The sequence below is a fragment of the Temnothorax curvispinosus genome, unplaced genomic scaffold, assembly GCF_003070985.1.
Source record: "Temnothorax curvispinosus isolate PA1 unplaced genomic scaffold, ASM307098v1 QBEX01007285.1, whole genome shotgun sequence".
NCBI classification, from domain to species: Eukaryota; Metazoa; Arthropoda; class Insecta; order Hymenoptera; family Formicidae; genus Temnothorax; species Temnothorax curvispinosus.
The window spans coordinates 614,981-633,525 of NW_020217065.1; the positions used below are offsets into that span (position 1 = coordinate 614,981).

Here is an 18,545-nt window from a genome sequence, read left to right on the forward strand (position 1 = left end):
GCCGTAGGCAAGCACGGTGCAATTATACCCGGCGATGACTTCCGTCAACAGCGGGCTGACCACCGTGTTGTACACGTCCACCTGAGTCGACGACGGACCGAAGACACCGTCGAACCTAAACATTTTCGACGATTTATCCTGCGATCGCTCGTGAACTGTTATCTCTTTGTCGGATATCATATCCACTATGCATTTCTCGTCGCAGGCTGTCGTGCTTCCCGGTTTTGTAGTCTTAGTGATAAGTCCTTATATTTTGCGACTAAGACATCCTTTATACGAATGTTAAGTACGCTGTTAACGCCGCTTTAATCACATGGTTTCTTTCGAGCTTTCGTATCTGTCGCTTTTTTTTGTGCACGATATCTGGGAGGAGACATTAAATTTTGAAATTGGTCGTCAAGCTTGGGGAGCTTGGGAGTTTTGGGCATATTATTACATTGTATTATGTGTGGGATACGGATCAATTGTTCGATACGCTTCCAATGTTGGTTGATATGGCTCAGAGGCTGAAGTATGACGTCCTTAACCTATCAATATTATAGAAGGATCCATCACATTTAAATGTAATAATTCAATTAAAAAAGTATAGATCTTGTTGCATCTATACTTAACATGCCTGTTTTGTCTGCTTGCCGATTAAATTGTTTATATAAAAATAATTGTTTGGGACTGAAATAAATGACAAAAAATATATCAAAACCTATTTCGCCATTGTACTAGTTCGTGGTGTTACAATCGGACTCTCCGGCCAGTCCAAAAGACCTTCCCATTCTTCCGTCTCCATGGACTTTGGCGTACTAGTCCGCGGATAGATCTTTGCCGAAAATCTCACCGTCGCAGACTGGCTGCTCGTATTTCGATTCAATTCCATATTTTGAAGTGACGAGAACTGTTGAGAAATATCTGGCTGGGTATATATACCACGTGCGTTCTTTAACCAACAAAGGCAACAAAGGCAGGTTTGCGTATAGTTGCTGTAAACTCCGGTTTATAATTTAATTGTAAAATTGATGCAATAAGATCGGACATTTTGCCAAGACCTATTATAATTATTCATCTGTATCTAATTGTTTTGCCTTGCGTAATACGGTTTCGCTGTATAAATGTGCAGGCTCCACATCGCCAAATTCCATTAATTGGTTTGATTTTTCTTTCCGCCAGCCGTATGCAGACGTTACATGCAAATCTTTAATCACATGGTTTCTTTCGAGCTTTCGTAATTTACTAAGACGAAAAAGTGCGTACCACTTATGGTACATAGTATTTTTGTTGCGCGCCGACTCCGGAACTATATCAAAATACAAGTCGTTTTTGGCTAAAATTATATGGAATAAATATTTTCTCGTCAAGATATAAGGTTTCTTCAAAATTTGGCACATTTTTTTTCGGGACTTTGCATGTCCACCGTATATTTTATATCCCACGCGTGTAACCTAATGTCGAGTTAAGACCAGTATATACCATACTTTGGTAATGTTGAAAATAATATTACAGAAATCTGTAATTTTATCTTACGTTACAACAATTTATGTAATGTAATCAATCGGGAACATACGACAATATACAAATAAATATTGTGAAAAATTCTTCCTGGATTATTTTCACCCAGAATAAAGACGTCTTCAAAAAAGTCTTTTATTTAATGCTAAAAAAATTTATTCAAATGTTTGATTGTGTTAGCGGATTGTGAATGCATAGGAAACTAAATAACCAAACGCTAGAATTAATAAAAATACAACTAAGAGACCATTATGTAGTTATGTGAACTAAATTAACGATTGCAGCCGAGGATGCAAAGTTCGGACGTTTTATAACTTAACTTTTCCTGTTTCGATGATCATAAAAATAATTAGCTGTTTATAGCTGAGGCACAGATTTGTTTTTGTTGATCGGATGTTTCTCAGGATTTTAGATGTTTGTGGAAGGCGTTATAAATACCGAGGCAAGAGGCAAATAAACGATCAACCTTATTTGATTAAACAAGATTAATTGATAATTAGCGTCAACAGATTTTTAACAATGTTTTATTTTTAATTAGAAATAATAGAATAAAAAAAAGAAAATTAATTACGGATATAATTAACTATAAGTAACTATAACGGACGCGTATTTCACGTTTAATGGCGCTGTTAATTATAACATATTTATTGAACTTCACATACGTTTTTTTTTTGTTTAATAGCGTTCATATATTTCGAGAATTTGTTACATTATATAAACATAGACATTTTGCTTTTACGCTAATAATCTAATTTAATATACCTACAGTATAGAGCTAGAGTATTTCTAGGCATGCAGTATTCCATTGTTATTTGGTAAAACGTGCTTGCGCAATAAACACATTTATACTCATTGCCTTGCGCGCTTTGTTATACCTTAACATTCTCATTCGACACATCTTTCAGACAGCATATATCGTCCCTCTTATGCCAAAATTGTGAATATGTTTATACTAGAATGTGTTTTTATGACTAAAGGAAGAGGAGGCGATCAAAAATAATTTTATAGTTAAATTTAAGTATAAAGTAAAAGCTGATATCTGCAAAAAAATTTCAAAAAATTTGATCTTTAGAATTATCTAAAAATGTAAATTTCCTAAATTTATTGAATCTCACATTTATGATATTGACATAAAGGGGACAATATCGTATTCACTGACGCTTACACTTTCTCGCTATCTCTTTCACACAATTCGTTTATTCTCGTCAGTTTACGCCTTCAGATGTATTATTGGAGACATCCTGAAATGACGTTATTTGTAAAAAAAAATTGTCAGACTTTCACTGCGTTATTGTATTATAGCGTAATCTCGGGATAAAGTAAAATTGCAATATTATTTGAAAATATTGCTGGTGACTTTCGAAATTTGCAGAGCCGATAAAATCAGATTTGAGATACGCGTGAATATAAAAAAAGGAAGCATAATTTTTAATATTTATAAAATTAGAATATGTTTGAAATATATTTTTATGTTGTTAATACATATAATCAAAATACGCGTAAAATAAACTATAATTTTGGCATTATACTACATTTTTAAAAATACTTTTTATATATAATCGTCCTGCAAATTTATATCGTGCATTTTGTTTACCTAATATTAATTAAATCTTTCGTTGTTGATATTTAGGTAGAATAACTGTTCCCTTTTATGAACTAGTTCCTGTGGGTGGAATGTTGCCAATCTCTCTCTCTATTCACATAAGTTCCCTAAGTAAAGACTCTGGAACTAAACGGGTTTAACAAAAAATAGATTTATATATATATAAAAATCTATTTTTTATATATAAATGTATATAAAAAATCTCTGAATTAAAATTTATTTTAAAATAAATATATATTATGAAAAAAACGTAGGGCTATACTTATACGATCGGAATTATCACACCGTTATCCATCGCTATTTAAATGTAAGTCTCGATATCATTATATATTAATATTTTTCTGTCTGCGCTTATCGCATTAAATGTGTGAAAGCAGATGCACGTTTAGCACAGTACATAAATGTGTGCTGAAAATTTAATTCGCGTTATCTAATCTGATATACATAGTAATTTTACAAATTGTCAGGAATAAATAATGTAATTTTACGTCAATAAATATTATATGCACTATTAGCACTATATTCGCAGATATATTCAGTCTCGAAACAGAGCTTAATAACATTCTTCTTCTACTTGATTCTTGTCTACCATTACTTTCCGTTTGATCACGCACGCGACATGATTAAATTCTCGCAGTGGCTCTACAGACGACAAAATAGTTTTCTCGATTCTTGCACCGATTATCACAAGATGTCAAAAGACAAAGAATCCATGACGCTTGCGTTTCCTTTGTAGTCGTAAACGTTACGTGACAATTGTCTTTATTTTATACGAACAATGCGAATGCTGAAATGCGAATGACAAAAGAAGTAAAATTCAGAAAGAAATTGCAACTGAACCGAAGAAACGCTTCTCAAGAGATTTAATGTAAACTTAAATGAAAGATTTCTTTGCTAATGTCTAACAAAATCGAAGCATGTGTGTTCCTCGAAGCGTGTAACTCGATAACTCGAGATAAATGTGTTCGCGTTAAGTTCTGCGAGAGAATAAAAGCCAAATGGTATGCGTTTCGGTCGCATGCGCCGGCCCATTGATCACAAAATATGTTAAACATTCAAATAAATATACAAATACAAGTTATAGGAATTCCGGACGGCACGAAAATATATTACGATGTTACAGGCGCATTCCCTTTTATTATTGTCCAATATAGATGCACAATGCGTGATAGATGTCATATACTTCTCTGCATTATAATTTTATGTGACATTAACACGTTACGCGTACAGACTCGTCATAAATAATATAAAATCATGATAACGGTTTTGCATTTGAATATTATTTCCCAGCTGATAAATAACATTGTTTGTGTATATAAATAAAGAAACGCATTTATACACAATCTGCATTCAGAATAAAATATACTCGTGTAATTTTCTCAATTCATGATAAGTCATGTAATTAGTCATGTTTTTGTAATCTCTGCACTTTAATGGTAAATGCGGGGCGTGCGTCAAAGGCAATTTAAATGATTAAATCATGTACTGCAATGGATTATCGATATATATAAACGACGAATGAACGTATGCTGGCTTGCGTATGTTTATTTGTATTTCGTTGGACCAAATGTACAGAGTCGTAATACAAAATCTGTTTTCCGACAAGCGCTAGCTTGGAGTGTTCCGCAGACATTCGTTCGAATGGAATTGATAAAATATCGACAATCAAGTTGTTTATAAACATAAAAAAATGGCATAGGGAACTTATGTGACTATTAATACTAATAAATCATATTTTATATTATATCGTACTTATACGATCATGGTACACCTATACTTTTCCGTTTACGGTAAAGAACAAAACGTGAAGACAAATAACGATCCTCGGCCCTGGCTATCAATAGATGGATACCGTGCGCATATGCATGTTTACGATTTAAATATTTTTCACTATTTGTCCATACTTTTGCTGTGAACCGAAATAAAAGTACCTTCCGTGTCAAACTAACATAAGTAAAACCAACTGTGAAGCTAGGTAAAAGAAATATGTCGAAAATCCTGTATTTCCGTGGACAGATATCAATAGATATCCACTAAAATAGATATCCTTCACCATCACACTTTCTCGGCTAAAAATTGATTAGTAGCGTGACAATCGTCAAACGCGTGGCAGTCATGTGATGGCAGTGAATTTCGAGACGAAACTCTATAAGATAAGAGATACACTTCAATCGTGTGGCCGTTGAACGTTTAGTGGCCAGAAGCTATGTCTACGTAGATCCTATGATTGGTACTTTCTCGCGAGGCGCACGCTAGGCGGCAAGATCGCGTTGAAATCGTGAAGGACGATAGCGAACCACGTCGAGAGATATTCGTTCGTCTTCTAAGTGAAGGGTATATGTTTAAAGAAATAGTTTAACATATAAGTGTCAGTGAAACAAGGAAACTGAATAAATACATATAAATACTGGCAGTGGAAGATGCGATGCAGTTATCCAGGGGGGTAAAATAGATACGCATAAATAGATGTAGGGTAGGTACGTGGTACGCCATACATTAATAGGGGGGCTTAAGTAGTACGAACGAATTACGCTCCTCGATTAAACTAATAGCAAATTAGCTTAGATATATAAATAATGCGCTTATACAAAAATAATTACGCGGTTTTGTATCGGCGAACTCCTTGTTTTCGGATTACCGATGACTTCATCGATCTATATAGTTACATCCGTTTCACGATCGGCTGGCCGAACGTTAATACGCGCCTTGCTCCGTTCCTTCATAATTCGTTTTCCTATTATCGTCCGCTGCATCGATCCGGACGCTCGCACGCGAGTCTTTCGTCGTTCCGTGCAGCTTGCAGGCTACATCTTGCACCTCGAAACGTAATATTAGGCCGTAAAGTGAAAATTTTCCAAAGCGCGCTTTCTCCGAAACTCGCGACGCAGTCCATCCCGACAATCTCGATTGTGTGGTGTGATTTCTTGACTTTTTCAAAAATGAAGCTACATTCCCACTGCTGCTGTCGGCGAGGTGAGGTAAGAAGACGTTGACGGCTTACTTTCAATTAAGTTTCTTCTATGCTTAAAATATTTTTTTTTTACATTTAGTTAGACACTTACCTGTGTGACCTATTCACATAATTGTGACTATATGTCGACTCATTTACGGCATAATTGCTTGTCCCCTCTGATTATCGTGTTCATTACGATTTACAAGTGGCCTAATATCCATACTAGCTAAAGATTGTGCAGTTAAAGTGATAGCTGGAGCGCTAAATTGGCAGCACTGCAACTAAATTGATGAAAAAGCAAGAAACACACCGCCATTCTTTTCTGTTTGCCTCCGTTTCGTTCAGGTTTATTGGCTACAACGATGTTGCTCGCGCGGGTGTATTGTAACCAAGCGAAGTGTATCGAAACCAAACAATCTGCAGCGGAAAAGTATTGCAGCCATTCGCGCTATACTCACAAACATCTATTTCTCTCTCTCTCTCGCTCTCTTTTTCTCTCTCACTATTTTTCACGTATTTGTAGATCTTCTCGCAAAAATTCAAAGACCATTGCTCAGTGGGTAGAAATAGCTATGCGAGCGAAGATTCGCATTTAGTGTAAAAATTCGCTGAGGGAAAGATAGACCTAACGTGAATTTAGGCTTCGCGGTCAATCACTTACAAACCTCGAGAAATTACGATTGTCATTAATCTCTATTGTCAACGTAATAGCTTCGTATAAATATGTACAAAAAACTTTCTAGCAATAAATTTAATTTAGAACGGATAAAAACTATCCGACAGACGTTAAATTTATAACTAACACGATAGGGTGTCGCTTTATGAAAAATTTCAAGTAAAACGTTAATTGCAATATTTTCCACAAATCCCTTTATTGTAATAAGAAACAGGTAATACGTCTCCGAATGATAATTTTCGAAAGATAGGCAATGGACTACATCGAGATGCTAGGCGTCGAAGCCTCGACAGAGATTACAGCCATCACCGGCGGAAACGTATTAAACAAAAAGCAACGCGTATGTATCCTATAAGAAGATTACGGAAGCCTGTTTGCACGCTGCCGCGAATCCTCCATTACCAGTTAGGTCCATTCCGCGCTAAATCAACGGCGTAATCGTACGCACTCGTGCATAATGTTACGAACACGCAAGCGCCCGCGTGCGCGGTCCGCGATCGCAAATATACGGACACATTGTCCGCGCGCGCTCGCGCCCATCCTTTCTTCCGCCCGGCGTTCTCGTCGTTATATACCTATATCGGGTCATTATATATACGAATAATACCTAGTATACGTTTAACTGCTTCGATATCGATAGTCCGTAGCTATATATTACGTACAATATATTCTTGCTTCTTTCTTTCTCGCTCTCTTTCTCTCTCTTTCTCTCTCTCTCTTTCGCGCGCGCTCTCTCTTTCTCTCTTTTCTCGCTTTTTAATAATACATATCACACTGAGCCGGCTATGTGTGTGTCCATCTAGTTTTGGCCTGCACTTCCTCACGCACTTTCTCGTCCACGTGCGTCTCGCAAAGGTGGTCTCGCATAGGGATGCCGAGGGCACGTCGTAGCGCCTCGCCCTCGCCGCCCCGTTGCCGTTCCCTTCGTCATCTTCGAGGGCACGTGGAAGTACGCGCGGGGGTGCTGCTTCGGATCCGGGGGTTTCTTCTCGGTCTCGTTTTACGTCTCGACGCGCGCCAACGAGACTCGGGCCGCGATGCGTCGACTGGCTAGTAACATTTGCGAGTACACGTGCACTTACGCACCAGGTCAACGTCCTTGGTGTACCGCATGCCGTCCGCGCAAATTAATCGGACCTGAAATTAATACACAATTGTTTATAATGACCCTATATATACGATCGTTATCGGTAAATAATGACGGGGGAGAGTCGCCGGTCGGGAGCTTAATGAACATAATTGCGGTAATTGACGTGGTGTTGCTTCGAGCGATTCATGAGTGATCGATTATTTTGGAGGATGAAATAGTTCATCTTGCTTCGTGCGATCGTCGTGACTGACACGGAATTTAACGCCAATTAACAAGAACAAGAGCGATGCAGGCTTCGATATTCATCCCTGTGCGCTGTCAACCGGGAAAATAGGAGTAGAAACTCCCATAACATGTAAATGTTGATACGACATTAGATACGACTCCGAAATTTGTCATTACGCGGGGGAATGTTCCCAGACAATTGAAAATTGTACAATAGAATCAACCGCATTGTTCCGCAGAAAACCAGATCATTCGCGAGTCCTAATCGATATACAAATATCTGGTGTACCTTGCGCCGTTTAGTCTTCCGCGGTAAACAGCAGGAATTGCCGCAACTTCCCCAACATTTAGCAAGCTTCACGGGTCGTCGACTCCGACATCCATTCTCGCTGTAGTACTCCCTGGTATGCTCCTTGCGACATGTCGGTGCTGCGATATTGGTGTTAATTATTTTATCGAGAGCGATCGAGCAAAAGCGCAAGATATTGTAAATTAAATATTATACATATGTCGCAACATTGATAATAAAAAAATGTCTTGAGAAGACTGCAATATTTTGTATTATTTTACAATAAATATATATAGCGTATATCTCTATATATGAGCATATAATATTCAAAAAGAATTTATACCTTTCTCGCAGTATCGTCCTTGCCAGCCAGTTTGACAACGGCAAGAATAGCCGTTGCCATACGGCGACGGTATGCATTGAGATCCTTTTTTGCATTCATGTCCGATACACGCATGCAAAGGCACCAATCCAGATACCGACATGATGACGTCTATAATTAATACATATTATTTTTTATCAAGAATATATTATATGAACATTTTGGATTAATTTAGAACGAAATAATTTCTTCTAACTTTCTAATCCATTTTAATGTGCAAATATTCCTCTATTATGCAATATAATATAATACATACAATATATAATTTAATGTATTTTACTTCATAAACGCGAGTCATTATATTGTTTAGTCATTCGTGTTAATTAACAATTAATTGCAATTAATTGTTGAATAGACAAAACTTTCTTAAAAATTTGTTTCAATGTATTATTTGTAAACGGTTTTGAATATTTTTAATTTTAGAAATTCCAACTCAAAAGTGAACAATTCTTAACTTAATAAGTTAAAGTTAGCATTGCATAAAGCAGCAATTATAGACATATACCAGAATGTTCGCGAGGTATGTGCTCTTGCGGCATGGACTCCTCGTTACTGCCACTATTGTTAATTCCCTCAGCCTCAACAATATCTCTCGCTTCGTCGGCCTCCTCCTCGCTAGTAGCACATCCGGGAGTAACGCGATGCATCTTTGCGGCGTTGCTGAAGTCTACCAACTTATGATTGATCCACATCTCGGAGATGCAGCCTGAGATAAAGCAAGGAAACTTTTAATGGATCTGGCGAGGAAGAAACTTTTGCTCTATCCTATATAAAGAGTGGCGGCATGGGAATGTGTACCGAACGTTACGATGCAATTGAGTAAGGGCGTAAGCGAGCATGCATTCGCGCCTGCATAAATTCTCATAAGAGGCTCTTTTACGCGCAACTTCAGTGATTGACGTCGGTGATATACTTTCACTGTTGAAATAGGTTTCCTTATCTTATACAATACAAAAAGCCCGGATACAAATTATGCTGCATAATGCAGGCCGATCACGAATTTTCGTGTGTCGCGAAACTTTTCAAATCTAGTTTCTCTCCATGCTACATATTATTTCGTACACTACATGCAAACGTAGTAAATCAGTATTGCGCCGGGGGACATCAAAAATGTAACCGAATATTAAATGAGGTCTCCGCAAGTTGCAAATTTGCGGCTGATATTCCGAGTTTGCGACAACTATCGTTTCCCAGAGGAACCGCAGAGTATCGGTGTTGGAACTAGCGGCGGTGGAGAGCACAAATCATCCGTGAAATCTTTGAAATTTCCAACCGAACGGTTTCATTATAACATTATTATGACAGCTTTTGTAATTAGCTAAACGTAATTTAAAGTTGATAATTATATGACCAAAGTTATTATTTAACCAATTTAAATGAAGAAACGAATATTCAATTTGCTTTTTTATGTCGCGGTATGACAAGAATACATCTCTATAAAGTACAGTTTCTTTGCAATTTTATTAAAACTGTTCCACTTTTTCATAATTGCGATACTTCGTCGATGACTTATTAAAGCTATAAAGATAATACAAGAATGTCAATTAGTCTTAACGATATTTCACAGTGTCGCGAGAGAAACTTACCTTGGAAGCTCGTAATATTTCTAAGGTGAAACTCGGTAAATGCGACTTTAGCAACTTCCGGCGCTACGCCACCGACAAACATCGGCGTGACAAGCTTGAGATACTCTTTCGGACCCTCGTTGATGATGCTTCTGGCGGGACCCCGGTCGACCCTCAATGTAAAATTTTTCTTGATCGCCAGAAGCTCCGCCATGTGAGGCTTGCCGTCGGCCACCATCTCGTAGCTGTACATCGTTGAGGTAGGATAATTACCCACGTCATACGAAACCCTGACCCGCCCATTAAAGAGCTCGACGGCGATGTGCCCATCGCTTTGCCCGTCATAGAGAAGAACCCCGTTTTCCTGCGTGGTCGTGAATATGATGGTCACGTTCGCCTCGGGCCTCGTGCGTAGCGGTTCTAGCTCGACCAGCGAGCTATTGTCCACGAAGCTCAGACTCGTCAGGTACTCGCATCGTTTTCCTGAAGTGATAAGTAGTCGCGCCGTGTTAAATTAGCTTATCCTTGAACGTCACACACGACGAAAGGTAATTCTCAAACTTCAAAATAAAATTTTGAGATGTCTCTGAATATAATTACTATAAAGATTAACGGAAGACAATGACTTTCAAGTTCTTTTTTACTTACCGGTATAGCCGGGATGGCACTGGCAAAGATAGTCCGCAGCGGAGGCGGGAGCGGGCTGGAAGCAGGCACCGTGCTGACAGTCGTGGTGGGCACACGGACTTGTCTGTGGATACAGCATGGCTGTCGAGGGTGCAGCCTCGCAGTATCTCCCTGTATACTCCGCCGCGCACTTACACTCATAATTATTTATGCCGTCAATGCAAGTAGCACCGTTCTGCGAAATAAACGAATTACAATTCGCAAAAGTGTTTACCAATCAAAATTTTAGATCAGGAGTGAAAACAATAGTGTTAACAATAAAGAAGCCTTTGGCATATATTTACCTACGTTTTTAACAGTAAATCCTTATTAAGAAATCTTTGAAATCTTTTTTTATATAAAATAACAGCGTATTATGACGAGCAAATTATAAAATGTTTTTAATTATGTTTTATCATTAAATCTTAATTATGATTAAAATCCAAGAAATTTCCAAAAATTGTTGTATGGAAAATAAGACGTTACGAAAGTGAAGTTAAACTGAATAATTTTGATGTCAATTTATTTCAAATATAGCCGTCTAATTAATGTCAGCCAGTAAGTTTACGGATAAGATAGAAACGCGCGCAAACTGTGGATGCAACTAACTACTAGCAGAGGGTTACAAATCATCGGGCGGTCCGCCAGTTTCACATGCCTGGTCTAGAGTCTCAAACTAAAGGCCATGTATTCTCGGGCTTAAGTCACATATGTGCAATAATATATCCCCCCCTGCGAGTTACACGTGCTAATCTTATCAATGGTTAGTCCAGAATTCTGCTTGTACCAATGAAAGAGCAATTCAGGATGTTTAACGTTATTACGCAATATAACGATTTAAATGTGTCAATCATAATTATATCTATAATTAAAATATTCAAAAATATAGTAAGTCTTTTAAATAAATTAACGTATGAAATGCATCGCAAAATAATCAGTATTAAGTTGTTTTAACTACGTAGAAAATATGCTCAGTATATGGAAATGGAAAATTCATAGGAAGACAGCTTGTGTAGGTCAATTCCGCGCCATTCATGAAAGCTTAGAAAGCTTGGAACGTGATATACTATCGTGGCTTTAGAACCAGCCACCACAAAGCCGAAAACTCCACACGAGCTTTCTGTATTCCACGCAAACACTCAAATGAAATTTGGCCGGCGTTATAATACTACGAAGAAGAATCTTCACGTAAAATTTCGTACGCCAACTTTGCTTCTGGGTCGTAGCTCTTCGCGACTGTAAAGTTTCCTCCTCTCGGTAGATCATATCTGCCTGAGTTGGGATTCTATTTAAGAGTCGATAGTCAAATAAAAGTTTAGCTCTCATGCAAGTCAAGTTACGTCGCTGAGTTTGAGTTTTCATGTTGATACTGCACCGAATTAAATCGATACTACGTTAAGTGATTCAACCGAGAAATATAATACTTCCTGAAATGAAATGTAAAGAGACATATAATATATATACATATATATCCGCGTGTTGAACCCGATGAGCGTAATGCATACGCAATTCAAAAGTAAGAATTTTAAAATACGTTATCAAAATCAGGACATTCCAAAGCGAAACGTGCTATTATTACAACTGCTACGAATGTAAAGAGGAACTGTTAATGCAGTGGCCAGAAATTAATTGCGATTGTCGCAACCTCGAGCGATACGAGAAAATAAATTTCTATGATATGATGTAAATGAAACAGATATCATCGACCTCGTGTAGATAGGTGCGCCCGTGCACGCGACTTCTACAGTCACTGCGTAATTACTTATTTTAATGAATTTTACACTCAACAACAGTGCCGTAGATGTTGCATATTTAAATGTTAGTGCATAGAATTTTAAAAGCGTATTATGAAAATCCTTATCGCGATACCTACAGAATTCATTATTATAAAATCTGAAGATATTTAATTAATATTGCTCACGACAAATAGAGAAAAACAAGGTATAAAAATATTGCTAAAAAATAGAATTGCTCAAATTATTTTGTAACAATTGTTAAAATATTAGTAGAAATAATATAATATCGGCTAATACAAGATTTATTTCGCCGACTTCCGTCACGCGCATTAAAGCAAAAGATTTCTAACTTTATCCGTTAATGGACGAAATTACATACGTCGAAATCATTTGTTGCACATAGTAAGATATAGAATCTATAACATTAATATATTATTGCGACAAAGGCTGCAGTCCACTTGACGCTACAAATGCTTTGAAGCGTTCTTCTTCTCCTTCTTTCTTCATTGAAAGAAAGGAGAAGAGAAATGCTTCGAAGCATTTGTACCGTCAAGTGGACCACAGCCAAAGCGTGTATTATTGGAGATATCTACTGTACAGGAACACCATGTCTGGTGCAACAATTGATTTCGCTCGGAAGAAACAAAAATACGTGGCGATCGACGTGCCCGCGATCGATAAAATGCAGTTAACGAAATACGTCACGCACGTACCTGGCACATATGATCGACACAGTCATCCAAGTTTGTGGAACAATTGAGGCCGGTGAAGCCGATTGGGCATTCGCAGCTGTAGTGGGTCTTGTGGTCGACGCATCGGCCTCCGTTCTCGCAGGGGTCGTGACCCTTTGTGCAAAAGGGTATCTTCTCCTCGCAGTATTCTCCCATGAATCCTGGGGTGCAGTCGCATCGATAGGCTTGTACGAGGTCGACGCAGGTTGCGTTGTTAGCGCACCTGTTGTTGGCACAGTCGTCGACGTTGCTCTCACATCGAAGTCCCTTGTACCCGGGGGCGCAGTCGCAACTGTCACACACCGACTGAACGTCAATCGAGACATTGAGCCCGACATGCGATCGCGATAGATTCGCCAAATTACTGCGGGCAATAAACCGCCGATACTGCTTTTCTTCGTTTTTTTTTTCGCGTGTTTAGCACGTTAAGTTTGACAATTAAATGCTTCTACATGGAACGGTAGAAAAAGAATTTCATAGAGCTTGGATGAGTACTGGTCTCCAGAAAAGCAGTTATTAATTGCACATGCAATTCTATTATTTGCTTTAAACTAGATTAAACTTATGATTCACATTATTTGAACTTATAAATTGGAATAATTTGTAAACAATTATTACATTATTAAAATAGTTACTTATTATTATTATTATTATTATTAATTTTAAAGTACATTTTATCATTGTCCCTTTAATATACAAGCAATAAAGACAAAGATAAATAGGATTTATCAATTCATTGTTAGAAATCTGTCTTAGGCAAGTGTGCTTGTATCGATCTGATGTACACATGCTTGGCGCATATAATAACCAGCGCGTAGGTTCAGCTCTTCGATTTTTCGATAATCGCAACAGCCTCTCTGTTATGAGCAGGTTATTGACAGCGCCGTCGGCAGTTTATAGCTTGCAGTCGTCACTCCTCGGGGCTCACGTGCAGAGGGTCCCGTTTATTACGCGTGTTGAGAGCTAGAATTTGACGAACGCTCCGATCGTATTCCATTTCGGGCGTCATTTTAAGCAGTTCGGCGCGTCGAAATTGTCAAAATAACATAGACGTAACTCAGAGAGATGATTCTTTTTATTAAGTCTCTGTAATTTATTGTCAAATTCAAGCTTCGAGATGCAACGTTCTATTCGTCTATATACAAGCATCCTCCATCGTGCATATTTACGTCTACTTTGATGTCCAAATGAAAACGTTTCAAAAAACTACTTGGCACACGCGAAATAATTTTCGTAACGTGCAGGTTCTACTAATGTAATACCTACGATACCGGTAAATAACAGTATCGATGCTTTCCAATGATGTAATTAAATAATTATACCAATTTATATATTTTTATCATTCGGTGATAACGTTAAGACTTTTGTCTTTAATGAATCCGAGATTATTGTCCTAAGAATATAAGTTTTCATATAGCTTTATACACGAAAGACTGTCTTGTGCGTCACGATTTAGCGCATTATTATTTACTAAAGTCACGACTTCTTAAGACATTAATCAAACCAACGCAATTGAAAATTCAATTAAAAAATTAATAGGCTCGTTAAAATTATGTCTTTGGTCGCGCATTCGTAAATGTATGCTACGTTATTTCGTAAGGAAATTCGCGAAAATTTAGACAAGAGACTGACATAAGAAAGAAAAATGAAAAAAAGGTGAAGAAATTGAAAGAAGTTTTTTCTAAAATACGGTACGGTACAATGCTGTCGCAAACGTTCTACGGGTTCCACTGAACGAGCAACTCTAAAGTCAGCCCGACGAGCCACTACTCTGATCAAGACCGTCGCGTTCAGCAAGTACCTGAATCTTCCTTCCTCCAGTACTTTGCAAGTTCCGGAGTTCCTGCAAGGATTTCCATAGCACGCGTCAATTTTATGCTGACACCGGTCCCCGTGATATCCTGGCGCGCACTTGCAACGGAACTGCCGGTCCGGAAGCGCCTCGCAAAATCCTCCGTTTTCGCATGGCGAGGTGTAACACAGGTCGCACTTGGCCAAGACTTCGGCTGGCTGCTGCTTGGCTGCGCGGAAGAAAGGTCTACGATTAATGAGCAATTTTAGTACCCTACCGTGATGCTGGGCCAAAAAACCACGAACTAAACAGACTGCGTCGCGCTGTACTACGAAAAATCAAAAACACCGTCACGTGCGACAACCAGTATGCGATTGCGGATCAGTAATGGCCAAGCAACCGGAGGAATTCTTTCTGTTATTTCTTACAAGAGACCATGGACTGCGTACCAAACGTCGTAAAAAAAAAAAAGTATTGTACTTTTTATGTCTAATGGAAAATCGATATTCAATGACCCGTTTTACAGCAAAGTCGTTACCAAGCAGGATAATGATCCGCGTTCCCGATTCCAATGTTAAATATTCCATTGAGCGATACTAATACTGAATGTTAATGAATATCTAAGTGAGAGTCAGAATTGAAGTCAGAATTGCGAATATACCGTAAATGATCGCACGGTTCTATGTTACTGTATCGACAAACGATTATTGCCGCACGACTCGCGGATAACAATTTAATTTACTTAACGGCAGGCGGAGTCTCTTGGCCATTCTGCCCGCAATCGAGATGTACACTTATGAGATATTTACTTTTGCATTGAAAGGCACTAGCCGGTGTCGTCAAAAGCAATTTGTCTCTCATCGCAGGAGGCTCCATGCACCTGGCTATGCCAGGCTCCACATAATCTTTCTTCACCCACTCAGCCAACCACCGCATGCTGCAATCGCAGTAAAGCGGGTTGGACCCCAGGGCACTGTAAACATCGGTGATCGATAAATGGCTGGTATCGAAAATCGAGTGCGTGTGGTTTACGAACGGTGTGGATACTCACAGATGTGTTATAGACTTGAGATCCTCGAACGCTCCCTCTGGGATGACCGATATGTCGTTACCGTGCAGCGAACTGAAAAGGGCAATGAAATTATAGTGCATATTTTTATCGGCACAGAAAAATTTCAATTCGTTATTTTGTTCGACTAGAAAGACTTAAGTAGATATCGACAAAGAATTTACAATCTCCGACGATCGGCCGCGACGTTACGAAATTCTACTTTAGTATCTTCATTTGCAATTAATATTTCCTTGTGCAGCAATTCAAACATTGATTTAATGTAAAAATTTTACTTGATTTTTAATATATCATATATTATTTTTTTTCAACTGACAGATTTATTTAATGATTAAAGTAGTTTGACCGTCCAACAATCGCTGATCGTGTGAATGGTAAACAAAAGCGTAGAATAGATTTTTTCGCGGCAGTAAAAGAGGCACGTCATGATGATAACGTTAGTCAAGTATTTGCACACGTGACTCACATTATCCGCAGGTTCTTCAATCCCGCGAGAGCATTTCGTTGCACGCACTGTAGCTTGTTGTAACTGATGATTCTGCAAAAGAGATTCGTATGTCGTACGTTACATAAACGGTTTTGCGAGTCTCCGCCAAGCACTTCCAACGGAATAAATGTTCGACTTACAGGTGCGACAGCATTGTGAGATTCCTGAAGGTATCGTTGGACAGCATTCCGATCTGGTTGTTGCTCAGATCCCTGAAAACGAAGCGGACGTTAAACACGGCGAAAGCCGCTTGAAAGATATACAGGAAGGTTGCACGCGTGTTTTATTTACAGTCTGGTGAGAATCCTCAGGTGGTTCAGCCTCTCCGGCTGGATCGTCTTGATGTCGTTCACGTCCAAATACAGCTCGGTGGTTTCCGGTGGAATCCCGCGTGGAATCTCTGTAAGCTGAGACCTCGAACATCTCACCACCGAACCCGCGCAATTACATTGAGGCGGGCAGTAATCGTCACCTAGGCAACCCACGCTGTCGTCTGATGGGTGTAAAATAGTTGGTGGATCGTTAACAGGATTTGCAATTCAGATTACGAATATTATTTTATCGAAGCGAGTAAAGACATGCAATAAAAGCAACTGACTTATTCGTGAATTTTTTTTTCCACTGCGCAGACGACATGTAAATTGAAGGCATAAAACACGCGTTATTCACAGATTCAGATTTAATTAATATGTTATATTGATTTCGATTTTGTATGCGTGCGAATCAGTTTGCATGCAAAACTGTTATCAATTTCACGGGATACGTCATGTTTGTACTCTATTTTGAATTCATAGCGATCAACCGCAAAACGCAATAATACGAATTGCGAGAGTAAGATATATATAAGTGGGGTAACAGGTGATGACCAAAATCAATTGTACAATAATGCATTAAACGCACTGTTGCATTTGAATTCGTGGTGCGGAATGTCCTTGATGATGGCATCCTTTAATCGCGGTGGATCGTGACAACGGCCAGTGATTCCAGCTATTTCTCGTTTCCTCAGCCATCCGGCGAACCACGCGAGATAGCAGTTGCACGATAACGGGTTACCTTGCATGTTGCTGCAGATACCGAAAAATATATCAAACGATACAGCAACAATAAGGAGGCAGTAACACGAAGATTATATTCTGATTATTATAGTTGATACCCAGTTGATACGTAATTATTTTAGAGATATAACAGCGTTAAGTACTCTAGGCCATGTTACTGCTTGCATTTTCCACAAAGAATAATGAGGAAAAAAAAAAAGAATATGATACAAAAAGATATTTAAAAAATCTACAGATAACAGTTTCTATGGAGCAAATAATCTTGTTGTAATTTAATTCGTTGAATACTCGCGAATACTTACATGGCGCGTATGTGCGACATTCCGTCGAACGATCCCTGCATAACGCATGTAATGGAATTACCATGGAGATTCCTACGCAAAGTGAATTATGCGAGTAATCATTTATTGCACGATAGCGTTTTATCAGCGCTACGTTTGCCCAACGAGGTACTTACAGTGTTTTAAGGCTCGGTAGGCCGGAGAACATCTTGTTGTGCACTTCTCGCAGCCTATTCTCGGACAAAAGCCTGCGAAAAGAGAGCTCGTCATATCGTGAAACGAGGCGCGCGACAAAATGGAAAGAGATTGCGAGCTAAGTTGCGTCGCGTTACAATTCGCCGTCACTTTTTACGAGTCAATAAATATTATTCTTCGTGTGCCAACGAGCGTAGAAATGTTATGAACATGTTATGAAAGCACGTTTTGGACGTGATATCCCGCGGAG

General features: G+C 38.6%; 1 protein-coding gene across 2 annotated transcripts in view; it reads right to left on the reverse strand.

Moving 5' to 3' along the window:
* Nucleotides 1-4,630: 4,630 nt before the first annotated feature.
* Nucleotides 4,631-18,545, reverse strand: part of LOC112456875 (protein slit) — a 311,515-nt gene continuing 297,600 nt past the window's right edge. For both annotated transcript variants that reach the window (XM_025019658.1, XM_025019657.1), the window contains exons 15-30: nt 18,277-18,348; nt 18,122-18,193; nt 17,665-17,828; nt 17,056-17,257; nt 16,905-16,976; nt 16,744-16,815; nt 16,260-16,331; nt 16,018-16,181; nt 15,218-15,437; nt 13,399-13,708; nt 10,932-11,145; nt 10,305-10,766; nt 9,224-9,424; nt 8,680-8,829; nt 8,337-8,476; nt 4,631-7,869 (exon numbers count right to left, since the gene is read on the reverse strand). In XM_025019658.1, coding sequence (XP_024875426.1) covers nt 7,783-7,869; nt 8,337-8,476; nt 8,680-8,829; nt 9,224-9,424; nt 10,305-10,766; nt 10,932-11,145; nt 13,399-13,708; nt 15,218-15,437; nt 16,018-16,181; nt 16,260-16,331; nt 16,744-16,815; nt 16,905-16,976; nt 17,056-17,257; nt 17,665-17,828; nt 18,122-18,193; nt 18,277-18,348 — 2,674 coding nt within the window. In that variant the 3' untranslated portion in view covers nt 4,631-7,782. The remainder of the gene's footprint in view (nt 7,870-8,336; nt 8,477-8,679; nt 8,830-9,223; nt 9,425-10,304; nt 10,767-10,931; nt 11,146-13,398; nt 13,709-15,217; nt 15,438-16,017; nt 16,182-16,259; nt 16,332-16,743; nt 16,816-16,904; nt 16,977-17,055; nt 17,258-17,664; nt 17,829-18,121; nt 18,194-18,276; nt 18,349-18,545) is intronic.